General features: G+C 32.6%; 1 protein-coding gene across 5 annotated transcripts in view; it reads left to right on the top strand.

Annotated features, from left to right (window-relative positions):
• The window catches only part of LOC118182008 (phosphatidylinositol-3,5-bisphosphate 3-phosphatase MTMR3), a 194761-nt gene that overhangs the window by 50292 nt on the left and 123092 nt on the right, over positions 1-21377 (top strand). For all 5 annotated transcript variants that reach the window (XM_085818549.1, XM_085818533.1, XM_085818543.1 and 2 more), the window contains 2 exons: positions 787-938; positions 8881-8992. In XM_085818549.1, coding sequence (XP_085674675.1) covers positions 787-938; positions 8881-8992 — 264 coding nt within the window. The remainder of the gene's footprint in view (positions 1-786; positions 939-8880; positions 8993-21377) is intronic.

The raw sequence follows: 21377 nt of genomic DNA, 5'->3' as shown, positions 1-21377 counted from the left end.
TTATTTTCAGTAATTTGTGCTGATCTTGTGCTAGCAGACTTTTTCCTCTTTCCATGACTGAAATTGTCACTAAAGGGACACCGATTTTCAAGCATGTCAGTCGTTTAAGCTGCTGTTAAAAAAATTAACACAGTCTCAAAGGAGGACTTCAAAAGTTTCCAAAATATTCAAAAGTTTCCAGAATTTGTATGAATGTTGTCAGAAATGAATTGTAGACGGCGGAGCTACTTTGAAGTACAGTGATGTATTTATATGTAAATATTTATTATGATGTAAATATGTAATACAGTTATGGCATCAGTTACCTTTTCAGTTTCACCTTGTAGTTTTGTTAGTGAAAGCAAGAAATAAATACTTTATGGCTTTAGCATGAGTATTATATATCACCTGGCTCAGTGAGCTCAGTTTTTTTATTCTTATATGTTGGTAAATTGTGCATTTTTTACTTTAAAAGTGATTGAATTATATTCTTATGTTCCGGTTAAGGTCATACTGGCCAGATGTCCAGAGAAGTGGCAAGTCGCCCGGGAGAGATTGCTATGTGTGCCTACATTGCCACATAAATACTTTTTGGTGGCATGGTGCATTGCATCGGCATCTTATTGTCAGTTTTCAGTAGGGGTTAGAATAATCAGAAGGACAATAAAAAAATCAGGACAGGTATTCTGAGATCTAAGGATGAAATAGCATTTTAAAGTAAAAACTATTCAAGTAGCATTTCTATTTGTACCCCCCTTTTTTTTAAGATTCTGTCTGATTTGAAATTTTTAAATTAATTTCTTTTAGGTGTATTTTTGATAATAATGATGAAACACAGAAATGGTTCAAGAGAATTCAAAATGGTATAAAGGTTCCTGACAAAGTGGATGACCAGTTTGGGTTTCGATCTTTTGCATGGACAGGGGAAGAACAAAAAGAAGGCATTGCATCAAAATTTTGTAAGTTGCTTGATTTTGTTTTTTGTTAATATGTGCAGATCTGTTTGTGTCTTAAAGTATTTATAAAGCTTTAAATATGTATTGTGTTTTAACTCTAAACATTAAAAGTCTTTTGATTTAGTACTAAATTAATATCTTACAAATTATAATTCATAACAGTTCATGCAAGCCCTAATTATGTAAGTTTGTTGACTTCAGTAACTAGTTATTGATTATTGGAGGAGTTAAAGCAGTAAAACTCAGTATAATATTCATAATTTGCAGGACTAGTTTTGAAGGTTTAAATATAGAACCTTCTTCAGTTACAGATGTGCAAATGACGGAAGAGAACCCAGTGATGAGATACGGTAAGAATGAAAGGAAGTCAAGTTACTGGTGCCCTGTATTGATGAAAAATGAAAACAGCTATGAAAGAATTTCTTTAAAATTTAAGGGTATAAAGACAGACTTGAATAAGGATTGTTTACTTGAAGTAAAAGATTTCTTATGAACGAGATATACCAATAGAAAATCTAGTTTGCCAGCAGAAGATGTTTTTTAGAATAATTTTGTCTGCAGTACAATAGAAAATATTGTTATGAAATGTCTAGCTGCGGTAATATAGCTTCCCCGCAAGGCAGGTTTAAGGTTGCCACATTTGGTGAGAAATCGTCCATTTGTCCCCTAGACGGGTAGAGAACCTTCTGGAATGAATTCTTACTGGTTTAAGCCCAGAATGTTCTCGAACACAAGCCAAAAGCTATATAAACCCTGCTGGTATGCAGAGAGTCATGCAAGCCCTAATTATGTAAGTTTAGTTATGTAATGTTAAGTTTAGTTATGTAATGCAAGCCCTAATTATGTAAGTTTAGTTATGTAGTTAATTATGTAAGTAATTATGTAAGCCCAGAATGTTCTCGAACACAAGCCAAAAGTTATATAAACCCTGCTGGTATGCAGAGAGTCAGTTAGTGTGGCATTGATCAATTTGATAGTCAGTCAGTGAGTGCCTAGTGGTCAAGTGCATTGATAGAATCTCTTAGTATATCGTGAGTTAGTGCATCGTTGAGTTTTCTCTTAGAGTGTGTTGAGCTCCGGGAACGACCGAACCAAGTTTGGAGTTGTACTCTAGTGTGTCGTTGAGTGCATCACGAGTTATAGCGGGGAGAGTCTCGAGAGTATGTAGAGTTTGGAGAATGACCGAGCAGAGTCAGGAGCTGTATTCTGGTGCTTTGCCGTTAAGCTGTCTTCACCATTATAACCTGATAGCGGAGAGTATTGAGAGTACATGAAGTTCTGAGAACGGCTGAACCGAGTCGGGAGCTGTACTCTGGTGCTTTGTCCTGAAGCTGTCTTCACCATTACAGCCTGGTAGTGCGAAGGCTGTGTCACTGGTTCTTCGACGACTTTAAATGAGATTATGGAGCTGTCTTGAATAATGTGGCCAGTAAAGTGTGCTTTAATACTTCATCGAGTGTTGTCGTTATTCACTCCAAATCTACGAACCTGTATGTACGTGAAAAGAAAAATACGCAACAATATGAATTTCTAACCAACAGGATTAAGCAACAGAGGATTAATGTGTTTTGTTTTTCCTTAAATGTGTCTCATGTTCCTTAGTGCACAGTTTTAGGGCTGTCTTACTTTAATCAATGTAAATTAAACCACACTGGGGAGGAATTCTGTGTTATACTTCAGAATTTCATATTTGGACTGAGGTCCTTAAGTATGGAAATGCGAATTTTATTGATGGAAGATAAAATGACTTGAAAGTTGAATTTCTGTAAAATGCTTGCAGTTTATAGAATCAGTGGAAAAAGGAATAACAACAGAATTCTTACAATCTAAAACAAGAAGCTGCTTTTTGTTATGTTAATGAGAATTTTTTAATGGCTTGATCAATAATGTTAGGTGATAAGTCTCTATCAATAGCAATGCTTTTAAGTAATTTAGTTCTTGATTGAGAGCTGATTTGGAGGAGCAAACTTGAAGTGCTTAGAAAACAAAGGAATAAAATGAAATTAACTTCTGTTTAGTCTCACATGATTTTAACTTCCGTTTAGTCTGACCTGATTTTAACTTCCGTTTAGTCTGACATGAATTGAAGTGTGGTGGATGGCAAACAAAGAAGCTTTACTGTAAACCGTAATGCTGAAGTTGAATATGTTGCATGTGACCAAGATGTCAAAGAATGGAAGAGAATTAGATATTTTTAGCTAAAAAGTGAACTGAACAGCAGAATTCATTATTGAAAGAGCTTTATTACCATTAAACAGGGTAAAATTATTGTCTGCGTAACAGAACCATACAGGCAAGTTTAAAGATTCGAATAATTTTGATTCATAATAATGCATGTATATAATAGCAAGGATGGGACTAATAGGGTTCCCATGGTTAATTCCCCAGTTTCCCCGTAATTCTTATTGTATTAGAAAACAAAATGGTGTTTGTTCAATTTCTGTGCAAGAGAACAGAAATTCTCAAAGTCTTGTTTCTAAGCATTTAAGAGAAACCTTCTATTGGAACATTTATTAATAATGGGACTAATAGGGTTCCCATGGTTAATTCCCCAGTTTCCCTGTAATTCTTATTGTATTAGAAAACAAAATGGTGTTTGTTCAATTTCTGTGCAAGAGAACGGAAATTCTCAAAGTCTTGTTTCTAAGCATTTAAGAGAAACCTTCTATTGGAACATTTATTAATAATGGGACTAATAGGGTTCCCATGGTTAATTCCCCAGTTTCCCTGTAATTCTTATTGTATTAGAAAACAAAATGGTGTTTGTTCAATTTCTGTGCAAGAGAACGGAAATTCTCAAAGTCTTGTTTCTAAGCATTTAAGAGAAACCTTCTATTGGAACATTTATTAATAATGATTTTGCATCAAAAGAAACTATGGTGAAATTTCCAGGGGCAATACTTTTTTTCTATTGAACTTTTTATTATGCCGGGGTTCGTAGTGGTCCTTATAAGTCCTTATATTTGAAAATAAAATATAAAGGCCCTTATAGGTGCTTACTTTTTCTTTAAAGCCTTTTTTTTTTTTTTTGCTTTTAGTGCTTTTTTTTTTTAAATGAACGCGCAATTTTTCCCCGTATCAAAGCCGAAACTAAATAAACAACTTTTCTTCCTAATATGGAATGTCAGATGGTGAATCATACTCCCGGAAATAGCTTTTCCCCCTTTCTCTGCATTAACATAACCTTTGGTGCGCGCGAGAGTACAGACAGGTGCATGTTGTTCTATTGGCCAAAGAATTGCGAAAACGGTAGAAAATTCCGGTACATTCGATATTCTTTTCTTTCCACCAAATACTACACACGTTTGAATTTCTATCAAGATTTTAATAATTTGCATTCTCGTTCCGCGTGGTCAGTTCATATTCGTGTTTATTATGATCATTATGCTTATATTATGAGTATATGTATGAATGTTTATAACATAGTTGCAGTAACTGCTGAAGTATAGTAAACTTCCAAAAATAGTTATGTTTTAACACAGATTAGCTTTCTAAGGAATAATATTTGGAATGGCTTAAATAAAGGGAAAGTAATCAAATAGTCAAAATAATTTCATTTTTTTGGCCAGTACATTATACACTACGAAGTGCATTATACAGTACGAAGATGGGAGGTTTTCCCCTTTCTCTGCAAAACCTCAAATATTGAAACTGTTACAGTTCGCTGCTTTTTTTTTTTTTTTTTTTTTTTTTTTTTTTGTCACTTTCCAATCTGGATTGAATAGGACTAAAAGTTTTGTGGTCTACCAACCCAAGCGAAGAATGATTCTATTCCGGAAATTTAACTCAGTCTGTTGAAAATTAGAATGAAAAACACCCCAGATTGGTAAGTCTCTTTTCCTTTATTTAGTTCTTTATTCTCCCAAAACCGGCAGCTGTTGAATTTGATTGCGTAATATCATGTAGGGAAGAATTACTGCGTACGCACATATTGCGTTTGCGATATTTTGCAGAGATAATTAATTTTGGTGTTCGGTCCGAGATTTATTTATGAACACTTAAAAGAGTTTTACTGTGCTTGCAAAGCAGAATATTTTTCTGTTCCGTTGGTTTGTTTTTATATGATGCACATATCGAAATGTCAAAAGCATTTATTAAGCAGAAAAATCTAAAGAATGGCAACAGTCTATCCCCCCCCCCCTCCGCTCCTCTTTTTTAAGTTACACTGGACTGTCCGAATATTCGCGAATTTTCAAGTATGCGGGTAGTTAAGCTTTTACTGTTAAAAAATGACTGCATGAAGCAAATTTCTGTCTTCTGATTTCAGAAATGTTCCTCTTTTTTACTTAAATTACTTTGCTTGCAATATCTGTTAAAGGAAAACTGATATACGATGAAAATTTAGAAAATGTTCAGAATTTAGATTTAAATTAGTTAAATATCAATATGAGTGGGAAACTAAATTGTATTTATTATTAAGTTCCAAGCGAATAGAATAAATATGCCTTATTATTATTTATTTCCTCTTATTTTGAACTGAAATTTCATCATTAAATCTTGTAATATAGTTTAGTTCTGCATATTTTTTTTTCTCTCATTGCAAACTAGTTCTGTAAATTGAACTGTTATTTAAAATTAAAAAAAAAAAAAAAAAAAAAGTAATTATTTTCCATGCTTGAGATAATACTGCATTTCTCATATTTTAAATTACGAGTCTAATTTTTAAGGTTATGCAGTTGTGTATAATGTAATTAGACAGGTGGTTATTTTTTTTCTTAAAATTTGCTTGAAAAGTGCTTATTTTTTAAACTAAAATGTGGCTATGAACCCTGTATGCCATTAACTGACAAAATTGAAAATCTAGAAACTAAATACAAAGCTGAGGGGTACGAAGCTGTGCCTGAATTTAATGCTGTAGGATGGAATGTAATACTACTGTTATGAATTGTGGATAGAGCATATAATCTGACACAATTTGCAGCAGATGGGATAAGCAATTTTTTTAGATGGGTCAGAAATATTTGGGAAGATTTAATTGCAGTTTTTATTTTTGAGAGGTTCAAAGGTGAAGGGTCAAATTATGTGAGCCTTTATTTAAGAGCTTAGTGACACATCAATATAAGAGTTTTTGCCTATGGCAACTATCTGACTGACTTTTGTCCACCTTTGAAAGTACAGTCAAAAGTCTTTAATCTGGACACGTCAGGACTTCGGCTAATCTCGATTATAGATCATCAGTTTAAATCTGGTAAGATGGCATGCAGAAATTATACAATTAAAAATATGAAATCGTAATATATGAAATAAAGAGCAATTATGATCTAAAGGGTATCAAAATTTACAAAAAAAAGCTTAATATTTATTTGTTTACTTTATTAAACATTTCTTTCAACACGCGCATGTGCAAAGCATACATTACGCATAGTCGAGATTAGAAATTTGCAACCAGAAAACTATTTTATGCGTATTCGTGATATTTATAATGACGAGGAAATTGATTTAAGTTATATCAGAGTACATTGAGATGAAACACTACATTTAGTAAGGAATTATAAGCCGAATAAAATAAAAACATCTGCCCTGAAGATGAGGATAGTGCTGACAGATCAACTTCCAGTTTATTGCGTGTCGCGCCGTCCCCCCCCCCCAGAGCAGCGTTAAATTGATAAACAGATTTCGGAATAGTTAGAGAAACAAATCTCCTTTCTGTCACTTTCTTCATGCCTTTATCCATTTTTTACAGCATTTCCAATTTTTTGTTTAATGGACATCGAAACATGCTTTCGCTTTGTAGATGACATAATCAAAAATTCAACCTTACTTTTATAAAATTGCTCTAACAGTCTGCAAAAAATAATAAGCCGGATCCAATTCGAAGATTAAGGAATAATGCAATCTGCAACATTAACTGAAATAGATAATTAGATATTATTAATAAATTTTAGCTTAGCTTATACCGTCCGTTATACATTAAACGCGCATGCGTAAACGCATTACACGTTCACGCATGCACAGAAAGTTTGTAGCTTTGAGGTCCAGATTATAGATCATTCCGGATTATGGACGTCCGGATTAAAGACTTTTGACTGTATATGTATAATGTATGCGTTAGAATGAATTCTGCGCTGTGTAGCTTTTTTTTTTTCTCATGTTTAGATCAGGGTTCAAAGGTTTACTGTTAAATTTTGCATTATGGGCAGTGAGATGCTTAATAATTTTTCTGTACCTGAAACTTTACTGAAATTCAAAGCTTTTTTAATAGGATCTAGAATTTTTGGAATCGAAGGTTTTTGGGATTTGAGAGAAGTTAAAATTATATCTTTGATTCTCTCTGGTTAAAAAATGATCATAAAACAATATAAAGCATTTTTTTTTAAATGTCAAAATAATTTTTTCATTTATGTGTGTGCAAAATATTTATGTTAAAAATAAGACAATTAAATTTTTTATTTATATTAAATAACAATACATATTATTAAAATTTTCACATTTAATAATTTGTAATGAATTTGTGATTTTATTGAAATATAGTTTATTTAAAAGTAAAAAGTGATCTGTTTATTAGTAATTTTAGGTAATTGGAGTTCTGTTGTATTCCTTTCTAACTTTGTAAATTGAAATATTCATCATGTGAGGAAAAAAATGGGTACTTGTGTTGGCATAACCATCTTGGTACAATTCGGCCTTTTTTTTTTTTTTTTTTTTCACATGAAGGGGGTAAAAGTTATTTATGGATAGCATGTTTGTGGATGTTTTTTGCCTGGAAGGACTATAAATTTTGTTTTGGCGTTGATTCACTTTTTAAATTGTTGCCACAAAATATTAGAGCCCTGTGTTATATTCAGAGAAATTAAATAATGAATAATCTGCATAAATGTATATATGTTTCTTGCATTGTTATAAAACAACAGTACCTAGAGCCATCAAATTTTGAATAATGTGCATTTCCACCCGATTATGGGCATCTAGAAGCACAAATTTGGAAATTACTTTATTATCTATTTCATATTTTGTAAAACTTTAATGAATTTTGATTAACAAACTCAACAATTTGAAAGCGAGCAATGGCGACGCTGTATGGGAAAAAAAATATATCTTCAGTGTGCAAGACTGTGTATCGAAAATTCTAAGGATATGCTCATTTTAAATATTTTGTGATATTGCTGTTGAATTGAATTTTATGGTTTAAGTGCTAAGAACATAACATTTAATAAATAAAGGTAGCACACAAAAGGAAAAAAAAAAAAAAAAAACACCTTGGGGCGTAATGTAAAATCTGAAAGCTTTCAGGTATTTGTTTTTGTGAGTTTTTTCCCCAAACTATTGATATTTATCATAAATTGGCAAACGTTATCAACATATGGAAATATACCAAATTAAAATACAAATTTAAATTATTAAATGAGGATTACATGATGCATTAAAAAGATATTAATAGTCTCCAAATCTTTCTAACATCGATCTGTTTTCACTTTCAAAAACATCAGATTTACCATTCCACAAGCTTCATCAGCACCAAATGCATCTTCTTTTCTCTCTCTCTCTCCTCCTTTTTTTTGGGGGGGGGGGGATTTTACCCTGAATTTTTGTATTTTTGCAGGAATTGTACTGCAGGTTTTTCCTGTTGTTGGCATATTCCACAAGTTGGTTTTAAAATTAAATATATTGATCAACATTTTCTATTACCAAATCTAATCTTACAAATCAGCTCTATCCACAATATTAGATTATTAATTTTGGTAATAAAAATGTTGGAACTTTGACTACAACAAAAAGTACCCATATGAAAATGGCAGTGTTATGTGACTGAAGGATTGTTAAGAGCATGATTTCTTAGAAGAATGGTTATGCACATAGTTGCCAAAGTTTAGTGTATTCTGCAAATTTGCCAACTTCTACTAAGGTGGTTATGATAATGTATAAGTCTAAAATTTGTTGCATTTTTAATCAGTTGTAAAATTAATTAGCAGTGTAATTTAGCTGAAATTGTTTGTGAAATGTTTAGCCACTCATGATTTGAAAGAAGCGGCATTTGCGGATATTACAGCCGAGGCTGAGAGAATGGGTTTTGATCTGAATAGTGTGTGGAAGATTAGCAGAGTAAATGAAGATTATCAGTAAGTAAATTCCTTTTATTTCACATTTTTTAAATAGAAATTAAAAAAAAAAAAATGGAATTATTCATGTTTTGCTTTTCTCTGTAAAATGTGGACCATATTTACTAAGTTCTTTAACTGAAATTTTAAGAACCGTACTGTCAAGTTGAATTGTTGCGATGTAAGTAACCCTTTTTTTTTTTAACAACATATCACTGTATTTCCTTATATGTTCCTTCCCAACTCCCAAGTTCTTTAACACCAAGGACTCTGAAATTTTTTAAATATATGTGTAGTTTTCTCTTTCCTCAGTACATTAAGAGAATGAGCTGTTCTAAATTTTAAAATCAAGTTGTCCATGTAGTTTTTTTTTTTTTTTTTTGTCTTACTTATAAAGACAAACCCTCACAAAGTATCTGAAAAAGTCACATCGAAATTTTCCTTTCTTAAGTATTGAATATCATGCCAGCCTAATACAAGAACCAATTCGTCACAGCGAAGCAAATGAACTGACATTCAATCCATGATGTTACTGAATAGGCTGCCCATTCACCTTCTCTAATTATTAATTTGGGGCCTGAAGAAGAGCAAAGACAATAAGAATAGGAAGATTCTGGAAAGTAGAAATGAAAACATCTCATTAGATATTGTAATGTCAATTTTACTATGTTTTGTTATTGAATATAGGTGTTTTTAAAGAAATAATATTGGAATAGTTACTTGTAATTTATCTGTGACTGCTTTTCATTTGCTGTATTCTTACTGTAAGCGTGTGCTTCGGAAATCAAGTGATATATGTAATTTTCCTTTCTTGATTTTCTGACGATAAAATTAATTTTGAAAAAGGGGGGAGAAATACAATAATCATTAAGAGAAAACACTTTTACTTTCATTTTGAGCAGTGATGAGCTAATGCCTCGCCACTGAAAATTACTCCATAACAGCTTTTTGTTGCTAAACCAGATATATAAGTACATTGTTGCCATTTGGTTTTTCCATCGAGATATGTTATATTAATAAATAATTTATATTTATCTGGAAAGTGTATAAGTAATGCTTAAATGAGATTAATAATAATTAAACATCTGATATTTTTAGAGTAGTTTAATGCTTCTGCTACTACAGATTCATTGAAACTGTGAGAAAAAATATAATAAAATGACAGCATGTTTTGGAATGTTGGGAATATTCTGAACTCCTTTGGTGGTGATTAAGATGTCCAAGGATTTTATAATTGAAGAAATTCAAAAACTAAAAGTAAAAGGTCTAGTCTTCTGAGAGATAAATTTTATTCCACTGGCAGACGTACGTATGTACGGTAGTAAGTCATTGGTAAACATTATTTGTCAACAGTCATCATGCTTTTCTAACCATTTGTTTTGAAAATAGGCCAAAGCTTCAATGTTAACATTGAAGAAGTCAGTGGCAATTACTCTGTTTGTGGATAGAGCTAATTTGTAAGAAGGGGATGATGGGTATTGGTACTTGTTTTTCTGTAGTGACCGTGGCGAACAGCATTGATACAGTTCAAGGTTAAGAAAGTGCAATTTGTTGCAAATGTTATAAGCATACACAAAAAAAGAAATTGACTACGGTAAATGATAATTTCTTCAGTATTCACATAGTATAAGTTACTTAATATGTAAACATAGGAATAATTCATTATAAATTTATATTTATTGTAGTATTTAATAATGTTGTAATTTATATTGTATTAAATAAATTATAACATTTTATTACTTTAACAATCTATTTAAAAGATAACATACATAAAGATACCAGAAAACTCATTGTTTACAAGTGCTTTCTGGTGGCCATAGTTAAGTAATTACTGCTAATATCTGATAGGTTATCTTGGCCAACTTGGTGACAGAACATTGCATCGCCAAATAGTTTCTTTTCCAATATATAATTGCATATTATGCCCATTTTGACAAATATTCTCGCTCAGTAAAATGCATTTTTCATGGGAAAAACTGTGGCTTCTATTTGAATTGATGTATTGAAATTGTATTGTATTGAAAATAGTGATTGTATTGAAAATAGTATTTGTATTGTATTGAAACTATTGTATTGAAAATAGTGAACATAGTTAATTATCTGCCATGAAAAACTTACATTTTAAAAGTAAAAATTTTCATTAGATAAAGAAACATAAACAGCAAGCTCACACAAAAACTGTAATATTTTAAAAGCGACAGTATAACAAACACATATGCAGATGGATAAATATTTGTTTCTCACCAATGCAAAAACACACCAAATCAAAATTTTTGCCAAGGCCACTGCAGAAAACAATTATCTGATATTTCTGCGGTAAAGAAGTTTGCTTCATCTCAGGTATCACATGATGCACACTTGTTTCATGAAATGCGTATCTCTTTAACCCATTAACTACCAAAACTACAAGGAATGATTCTTTTCTCATGAAAATAATAACAAATATTAAATTAAGCATTTATAATATAAATTTACATTGAAAATAAAAAAATGCTCTTATCTGTGGAAAAAGCGAGTGTTGCGTTCCCGCAACGTCAGCGGAATATGACTACAGATATTTAGTGACTAGGATTGTACTCGTGTGCAATGTTTCCTTTGAGTGGAAAACTGGATTACTTTTTAGCTGTATAACGTTTTATAAATCTATAAATCACTTTACTTGTATTTAATATTAAATTATACATTATATTTCTCTGACAAATACAGATTATTTCATTTGAAAGATTCAAGCATGAAAAGCTCCGCTACATTCATGATGTAAAGCTTCATTATATACTTCCATCTATAAACAGTCTGGCTGTGGCACTCTTTACAACGAAGTCTTTTGTTATCATCGGACTTAACGATAAAAAGTCTATCATCTCCATGCAATGGTTTTTGAATGCTGAATTTACTAGGTCTTCCTGTTGCTGATCTATTTCTGGCTAATTCTAAACTCTCAATAGGAGTTTGCAAAAGGAATAATGCAATCTCGCATCTGAAATCTAAAAGACACTTTCTGTTTCCAGTAGTAGAAAGTCGTGATAGTTAGTAAGTTTAAATATAGTCTTACCTTATATAATTTATCAGTATTGTCAATTTGACTATTGTCAGCTAAATGCAAATTCTGCTTGATATTCCTGTACTGCAAACGTGATATCGATTTTGGTACAATAGGAACAGAAATGTCCTTATCAAGTGACCAATACATTTTTTCTTGAGGTAAAGAATGATATCCCGTAAGCAATAATATTCCAATAAATCTTTCCATATAGGCTTCAGATGCAATAAATTCTGGGAGATTTTTTTTGCTGAGCATATATACTTGTCCGTTCAATGAGAAGAGAATAAATGTCTATACCAAAAAGAAAATCAAAAATCTCTCCAGTAGTTTTACCTTGTATTTTGTCTTTTATAGTTTCTCTTCTATCTCTGACGGTTCCTTTTTTATCCATTTTCAGTTTTCTGTTTTTAAAGATTTTCTTATGACTACCACTGCTTTTAGAAGGCTGAAACTTACTTCTTATGTGAATTTCAACTTTCCCAGCAATATCATTTGGTAAAATATCATTATCATTATTTAAAACTTTGTCATCCCCTTCTTCATCAATAGCTTCTGAAATTTCTGGGGGAACAACAACATCAATTTCATTGTTGTCATTATTAACATTATCATCATCTGCTTCTTCATCAAAAAACTCTTTGAATGGCTTCTAATGTAAGATACCTCGTTATAGGCATTTTTAAAGCAGCCAGAAGATGAACAAAAACATCGAAAGGAATGAGTAAAAAAGGAGCTTACCTGTTTCTTGCTGAGTTGCGCCAGCGCAATACCTGTTTTCATTTCCTTCCCAACACAAATATAAACATCTGATTGATGTAATGTTCTGATAAACGGTAACCTTGACTAAAAATAGTTATTGTTAAATATTTTCGGAAAAAATACCCGATCGAAAATTTTGGTTAAAGTATGAGATTAATTATTATAAAAAATGATTGTTGAAGGCAAATATTTTTTTAAAGAAATAATCTTCATATTATTCCCTACACAAAATCATCTGCTGGTACAAAATATCTTAGATAGTTTATATTTATATACGCATTTGTTTTGACCATTGCGTCAATGCAACACCAGCGGCTAATGGGTTAAACTACATCAAAGTTCATCAGAAGTCATTTGCATGATAGAGAGTCCCATCCTTACTATGAGCCATAGAGTTATTAACAGTCTTAGCAAAGCGCTTGTTATCTTACTTATTGAATACCTGCTGTACTAATTGTTGTTCATTTTTATTGCATATGAATTGGCAGTGATAACAGAAATGTGTGCTTCACATTCAGTAAGGTTCAAAGGTAAAACCTTACTTTTAATATTGTTACGTGTGTACAGGTTTATAATGGATTGAATGCACAAAGAACCAACGATAGCATGATAAAATTTATTTTCTTACTGGTACAGCTGTTCTGAGTATGACTGAGCACTGTCAGTAGTTACCACTTCAAACAACCGAGAACGTTAAACAGAATGTAATGCAAAGCACATATAAACAGCATAGTTCATTTGGAGATCTAACTCTGAACTAAAATCTGAGCACTGATGGTTTCTGTGGTCTTATATAGTTCCTCCCTTGGCCACAGGGAAATTTTCAGTACTTTCCTTTTCTTTAAATTACTGGAAGGCATATATAGTTACAGTTACATATAAGGGCAGGATTCCATTACAGTTAAATATATTGATCAATTGCAGTTAAAAAGGGACTGGATCTAAATGTTGTTAATGATCTTTAAGTTTTGTAACTTTCAGTGATATCTCTTCAAATTTGGTGACAAAAAATAGTCACTAAAACCATTGCCTGCTTGCCAATATTTCACTAATTTAGTTGAGGTAGCCATTATCTACCTTAATGGTAAACAGACTTACCCTTGCAACCTCATTTTGTAAGAGCTTCACTTTTTCAAGTATTTCATGTCACATTATAGAAAAGATATTACCATTTCACATATAGTTTTACTAAAATCAATTACATATATCCAAAATTCATAACATTATTGAAAAGCTCGCTAGCAAAACATGTTTTACAGTCAATGTAATGTACACTACAAAGCAGTAGTTTATGTTAAATGTTGTATAAGATACATCCTTTCTTCATTGAAATCGTTCACTTTCATTTAAGTTACAAGGTTACAATAAAAATATGTGTGAATTATGTGAATAAATGCATTGCTTGCCATCCAGAATGCAGCACCATGCATAAAATGTATATAGTGAAGAGCCAATTTTTAATTTAAAATCATGTTTACTTTTTTAAGCGTGCATTAAAAGCTCTATTATGTATCATGTAAGAGAGAATTTCAGAATGCGAGTGTGAAAGAATTTTTGTTTAGTGGGATTGTGTATTTAAGGACTGCTCTTTCAAAACAGTTCGTCCTGTCATAAACTTCTTTTTCTCTAGAATTAAATATAATGTAAAGTGGTTATCTGGCCATTACACACAACTTAATGTAAAAATTTTAAACATCAAAATTGATAAGTGCCTTCATCAAAACTCATATGATATCTAAAATATACCCAGATCCTTTCATTGTGCTTACCAGAATTTCTCCAGCTTGTAATCTTGCAGAAGTTTAGCTAAAACTTGCCCTGTCTCTCAGCATGTTAAACAGTGCATGTAGAGTATGTGCTCAATGGCCCCGAAGACTTGTGCTTGAGGTGACAAATGTCTTGTCCATATTACATATCCTGGGTCAGGAAAGTATTTCCGTATGTGATGTGCAGAGTATCAAGTATGCTTACTTATGGTGGAATTGTCGGCAAGATTACAACTGATTCGGTTTTGATGTGGAAATTAGTGCATTTTCCAGTGTTTTAAATACAGATTTAGTATTCTTGTGTGTTAACAGTTTGTATAAAATTTATGAATTAACATGCCAGAAGTTGGGGGGGGGATAACCAAAAATTTAACTTTTTTTATAACTCCAAGCAGAAACAAGTTTTACAAGTGAAGATATCCAGAGCAGATCTGTCTGTCTTCATCAATTTACATCCCACATCCAGAGTTGCCAACACTCCCAATTTAGGTGGGAGACTACCTATTTCTGACCATACTCCCACCTACCCGATTTGCAACATATATCTGCCGACTTCCTCTTATTCTTAAAATTTCTCACAATTTTTACGTAGCTTGGCTTAATATGTGGTTGTAATGAAAGTTTTCCACCAAAAAACGTTCTTGATGAAGTTTCGGGAAGGGGGGACATGAAAGCAGTACCTTTAGTGTGGATAATAATCACATCCAAATCTATGATTTTCTGCCAACATTATGCTAGTGTTTCAATCCTTCGTCCCAGAAACTTGCTGGCAAGTCCAAAAACAGATCAGCCACATTTCAGACATATGGAAGATAGCAGAAAGATGTAGCTGCAGGTGTGAAAAAAGATAAAAGTCCGAATGAGCGATGTTAGGGCTATATGATGGATGTTGCAAATGATTCTATTCGAGCCAGTGAATACAGAAACATGTAGATATATATATATATCCCTATAGATTCCAGCCAGCGAATACAGAAACATGTGGTCTTGCATTATCTTAGTGGAATATTACATTTTTGAGCCGGAACTCAGTTCGATGTTTTTCTTTGATAGCAGCGTCAACATGGACAAGTATCTCGCTGTACACCTTACTGCCGACGGTTTTACCTTTTCCCAGGTAATCTTTATAGATAATAACCGCGACAATCCCACCAGACACAAAGCATGGTCTTTTTTATTAGCAAATTGTGCTTTGGACACTGCCGATACGCTCACTGGGTGCAGACCAACCCCCTTTTTGGCCTGTATTGTTGAAGTAAATACACAAGTGACAATTAAGTCCAGAATTTTAATATTGTATTCATATTCGAGCAGAAGGCCCGAACATGTCTCTCCTTATCTGTTTGAGTCAGCCCATGCGGTTTTATGCGATACATAGCGCAACGAATGGACATGGCATTAACATCTAACTCCTTAGCAAGCTCTCGAGTGCTTGCATACTGAACTTCTTCCACAAGTTCTTGCAGACAGGCTGCATCAGTTGGCCAGCCGGAGCGCTCTGCTTCTGAAATGTTATAGTCTTTGTTTTTGAACTTTAAGTACCAAATCTTTACAGTGTCATGTGATACAACATTAGTACCTAAAGCTATACACATGATTTGGTGACATTCTGTAGCTGACTTTTTGTGACAGAAATGGAAGTAAATAATAGTAGCATGATAGTTCCATTTCAGGCACCTTGTACTGAATGATAGCAATACTTTTTTACGGATTTCACAGCACAGTGTTCTAAAGCAAGTCTCTCTCTCTTTTTTTTTTTCAAATGCCAAAAATTGTCTGACAAAATATGATTAAACATAGCTATACAAACTGTTTGCACATACAATATTTGCAATGGCTAGAAACTTTTGTTAAAACCTGATACTGATAAACCTGATACCTGCACCCAGAAAGGTTATTTTCGGCATCTAGAAAGCACTTGTTTTCTCTCTAAATGCATATAACAGAAAATGAAGTTATTTAATCAGTAAAAGATATGCCGTGTTTCAGCTTTGTGTGCGAGAGTCCGAAATACGTGTCCAAAAACGTAGTGTTCCAGTTCTGCAGTGATAATCAAGCGGTTATCTGGCATATGAGCACAAAGCACATATGAGGCCATTATTTCATTCATCTCACTAGGAGAAATGCATTTCACATGCTTCCCAGAAACTTTTGAAAAATGCGATCATTTGTCTTAGTTATGTCTATAAAAGTGTAAAATACTCAGTTACTTTTCAAAAATAGTGCACAGAGGACTTTCTATTATTTTGTCAAGAAAATATAAGTATACTTGTATAATACCGCAATGTGTATCGTATGTCATTGCGATATTTCGATTTCGAAGGGTAGAAGGGCCGATGTTCTTAAACATATGCATACCCAAGGATAATGCGAGTTCTACTGGGGGGGGGAAATTCTGGGCAAACAAAAGGATCAGAAAGTTATTAATGCATAATGCCTGTACCGTGCCTGCCTTTTTACTGAAGCACAGCCTGCAACTGAATGCATCGGATCATATACAGCTTTATTTAGAAAAATGTTTTCCAGCAGTGAAATGAATAAGAAATAATCAAGTGCCAGGACAAAACCAGCTGCAATTGTAAAAGAAATGGGTTCAAGATATTGGTATGAAAAATTAATGTTCAGTTATTGATTGCATTCAAATAGTTCCATTGTGCCTCTCTACAGATGGAAGCAATTATACCAAAGCAAAACTGTATCCAGTTGTTTCTTTCTTTCTTTCTTTTTTTTTTTTTTTTTGTAATCCAGAGTCTTCAGAAACTGAGTATAGTTTACTTTCTGTTCTCACTTTAGAAGGAGATATGACAGGCTTTAATACTGAGCACAACTAATTAAAAACTTTTTAAAAGAAAGTGCAATTCTTCAGGGTGTAATTACTTTGCACTTAGTGCCAATAGTGCACCAGGAATGGTAGGTTTGAAGACTGTTGTTGCAGGCAAATTAAAAAAAGGAACTTCAGATTTCCAAATTATAAGGTGCACTCTTAAATTTAGCAGTTGGAAAAGGGGGCAGCTTATTTGCCAATAAGTATGGATGAACAATCGTTGATATTATCATTATCAAAAATCTTTCCAAGGTAATTATCATTATCTTGAAAGAAATTTAAAAAAAAAAAAAAAAAAAAAAAAAAAAAAAAAAGGAAAAACTGAAACAATTCTAACAGCTGAATAATACTGAAATAAGAAAAAAAATCTGTATGTATATACTGGTTATCTTTAGAGAAATCTTTATTTAGAATCCTTGACAAGTGCAACCCATTTCTCACATTTTTTAAAGGAAGAAGTAAATGCTTTTACAGTTAAGATAAAGGGCTCTATTGAAAGTTATGAAATATCTTAAATAAATGGAGATCTAGTTATTACTTACGCTGTTAAAAATAGGTGTAAAGAAAAATTAATTTATTTCTGCACCTGCGAGCAATTTAACTGGCAGTTCTCAAAATAATACCACAAAATATAAGCGTAAAGCTCCCCTCCTCCCCCCAAAAAAATCGCTTGGCAAGGAACACATTTTCTGTTTAGAAGCTTGTGAAGCACGAATATATTTTTTTCTTCTGACCTTAACAAAGCTCTTTGCCCTTATATATATATATATTATATATATATATATGAAATGTAATTTCTCATACATTATTTGTTTTGTGCAGCCGGGGCAACAGGAATGAGACAAATTTTGGAATATATAGTGGTAGGTTTATTTTAGCATCCATCTCACAAGCGTTGTCCTCGTACCTTGAGCAGAAGCCCTACTTATACATATGTGTACGTCACGAGGCTCCTCCAATCAGCGATGTTAATTGAAATCACGAGATGATGCTTTCTTCTCATCAGGAGTGTTCTTAAGTACTTTATGTAATATGACAGATTTATGAGTTTGGCGATTTGGCGGGCGCCAACAGGTTAATATATTTTATACTAAAGAAAGGATTTCGCAAAAATTTAGGAACAGGGATGCAATTTAGGTAGAGAATCGCCAACACATTATTAAGCAATATTAATAGAATTTAATTTAATCAATTGATTTAAAAATATCATTACAGATTATCCCCCCCCCCCATCTGAAAAGGCTTGCAGTCGCAGCCGTCGACCCAAGACAGTCCAGATAGTGAGAGCAGAAAATTTAGTTATTAGGAAATTAAGTGAGTAGGAAAACTGATTGGATTTACCTCAAGGCACACAAAATGTTTACATAAAATATGACATAAAATATTTGAATATAATTAATACAGTATATAAAATATAATAAATAATTAATGAAATTATAATATAGTAACTAAGTGCAGAACAAATAAAGCACTAATAACATATTGCTGGTTAGCTACGCGGCAATAGGAAATATAGGAAATAACTGAATTTGTAAGTTTATATCTTAGGGCATGCCATTCACAGTTTGTGTATGAGTCCATACAATCATTAGAGTTGTCATTCAGTCTCATCTTCAGTCTTTTACTGGTCTTTGGAGATCTCCGGATCATTTAATTAGCGCTAGAATTATGGATTAGCATTGGCACTGAAAACATTTGAGTTTTTATCTCACGATACTAGAGCTCTTATACTCTTGTTGAAAATACACATTTTGCTAGGTTTTTAACATATTTCGTCACTCTATTTTTCTCTTATTAATGATAACAAAACAAAATTTAACTTCCAACATCCATACCAGTTTCTTGGTACACGATGCTGCAGAAACATAAAATGAAATTCAGAAGTTTCAACAACTGAAATTTAACTTTTTCAACTGTTGCTACAATTTATAACACAAACATACGAAAACATGAGCTCAAGGAAATGTGAGGGTATAGTACTCTACTTGTAGTATAGCCTCAATTGAGTGTTTCCCACACGGAAAGTGCATTGAACCTGAAACTCAAGTTTGAAGGAGCCCAGTAAAAGAAAAGGGCAGACAAACCTTTCAGACACTGAGATATAAATCAACTATTAAGGGGGACAACAGGTTGAAAACTAAAAGAAGGGTTATGGATAGTTTATTGATTTATAAATTTTGATTTATTCATGATGTAATTTAAAGTTCTCGGGTGGATAATAGAACCTTAATTTTGACGCATGTACAATCTCAGTTGGTTTCTTCATGTGAAAATTTTCCCTGTCGATTTCATAATTAACTTCAGATAATTTATTCATAATCTGATAAGGGCCTGAATAGGGTGAAGTCAATTTTCTAGTATTTGGATATTCAAATTCCTCGTAAAGGACAAAATCTCCAGGTTGAAATTTAGATTCTACATATCTGATGTCATATCTAGTTTTATTCTTTCGGTGGTATTCGATAGTTCTTTTCTTTGCTAAAGCCCTTGCTTCATTTAAGGAAGGGTATTTATTTTGATCAATTGGAGATTCAAAAGGGAGGTTACCAAATAGTAAGTATGCTGGGGTGAACTTAGTTACCGTATGAGGGGAGTTGTTATATTCGATAACAACTTGCTCTAGCACTTTAGTCCATGGTACTTTTTTAGAAGAAGAATTTACTTTACATTTTAGTCGACTTACTATTGATTGATTTACTCTTTCTACTTTACCGTTTGTCTGGGGATGGAGAGATGAAGTTAAAAGTTGTTTAACATTATGCTTTTTAAGAAATTTTTTGAATCTAGAGGAAGTGAAGGCTGCATTCCTGTCACTCAGAATTTTTTCGGGGACCTGTATTTGAAATATTTGTTTTAGACAATTGGCATAGGTTTCTGAAGTTACACTTTTAGAGGGAAAAGCCCAGACATATCTTGTTGCATGGTCAATAACTATATGCAAATATTTTTTTGTAGAATTATAATAATTAAATCCTCCCACAGTGTCAATAGAGAGACATTCGAAGGGTTTGTCGGTTGGGGGTACGTCTTGCATAAGACCAAATTTTTTCTGTTTTTTCTTTTTATTAAGTTGACAAGTATGACATTGTTTAACAAAATTTCCGATATCTTCGCTAATATGAGGCCAATAATATTGAGGGGTGATTAAGTTAAGCATAATTTGAACTCCCAGGTGACCAAAATTTTCATGGGTTTTATTCAACAATTTTAATCTTAAAGATTTAGGTACTACAATTTTATAAAAATTCTTTTTCTTAATTACCATCATATCATTTATCTCTTGGTAATTTTTTCCGCAGACATTATCAGTTTTTTGTTGTTGGATTATTTCATTTCTATCAAGTAAATGTACATAATGTTGGAGGTGCTGTGAAACAGGATGTCTAGAAAGCATGTCAGCTTCAATATTGTTAGAGCCCTTCTGATACTTTACTTCATAATTGAACATACTTAGTTTGAGTGACCAACGGAAGAGTCTACCTTTTAAATTTTTAACATTTTTGAGCCAAACGAGGGCCGCATGGTCCGTATGTATAACAAATTTTTGTCCATGCAGATAGTAATAGAATTTGTCTAGGGCATCTACTATGGCCAAACATTCTAACTCAGTAATCGTATAATTTTTCTTGTAATTTCTTAAAGTTCGGGAATGATATGATACAGGGTGAAGGACATCATTTTCATCTGGTTGTTTCAAAACAGCTCCAACAGCAGTTTGAGAAGCGTCAACAAAAATATGACATGGCCTACTGGAATCATACAATTGTAAAACAGGTTTGGAAATCAGTATTCTTTTCATTTCGTCGAAAGCTTTTTGACATTGGTCATCCCATTCCCACTTAACATCTTTTTTCAAGAGTCTGTTTAATGGAGCTCTAATAGTTGCATAATTCGGAATGAATCTATGATACACATTCACACTTCCCCAAACTCTTTGTAACTCTTTGGTGTTACTGGGGTTTTTAAGTTTCTTAATAACTTCTATATTATGGTTATTGGGAATTATTCTACCAT

The sequence above is a fragment of the Stegodyphus dumicola genome, chromosome 1, assembly GCF_044657685.1.
Source record: "Stegodyphus dumicola isolate Sdum_Otavi_A_Nest chromosome 1, ASM4465768v1".
In the NCBI taxonomy this organism is placed as follows: domain Eukaryota; kingdom Metazoa; phylum Arthropoda; class Arachnida; order Araneae; family Eresidae; genus Stegodyphus; species Stegodyphus dumicola.
Note: the sequence above shows the minus strand (reverse complement) of the source record. Positions and strands in the feature narration are given on the sequence as shown.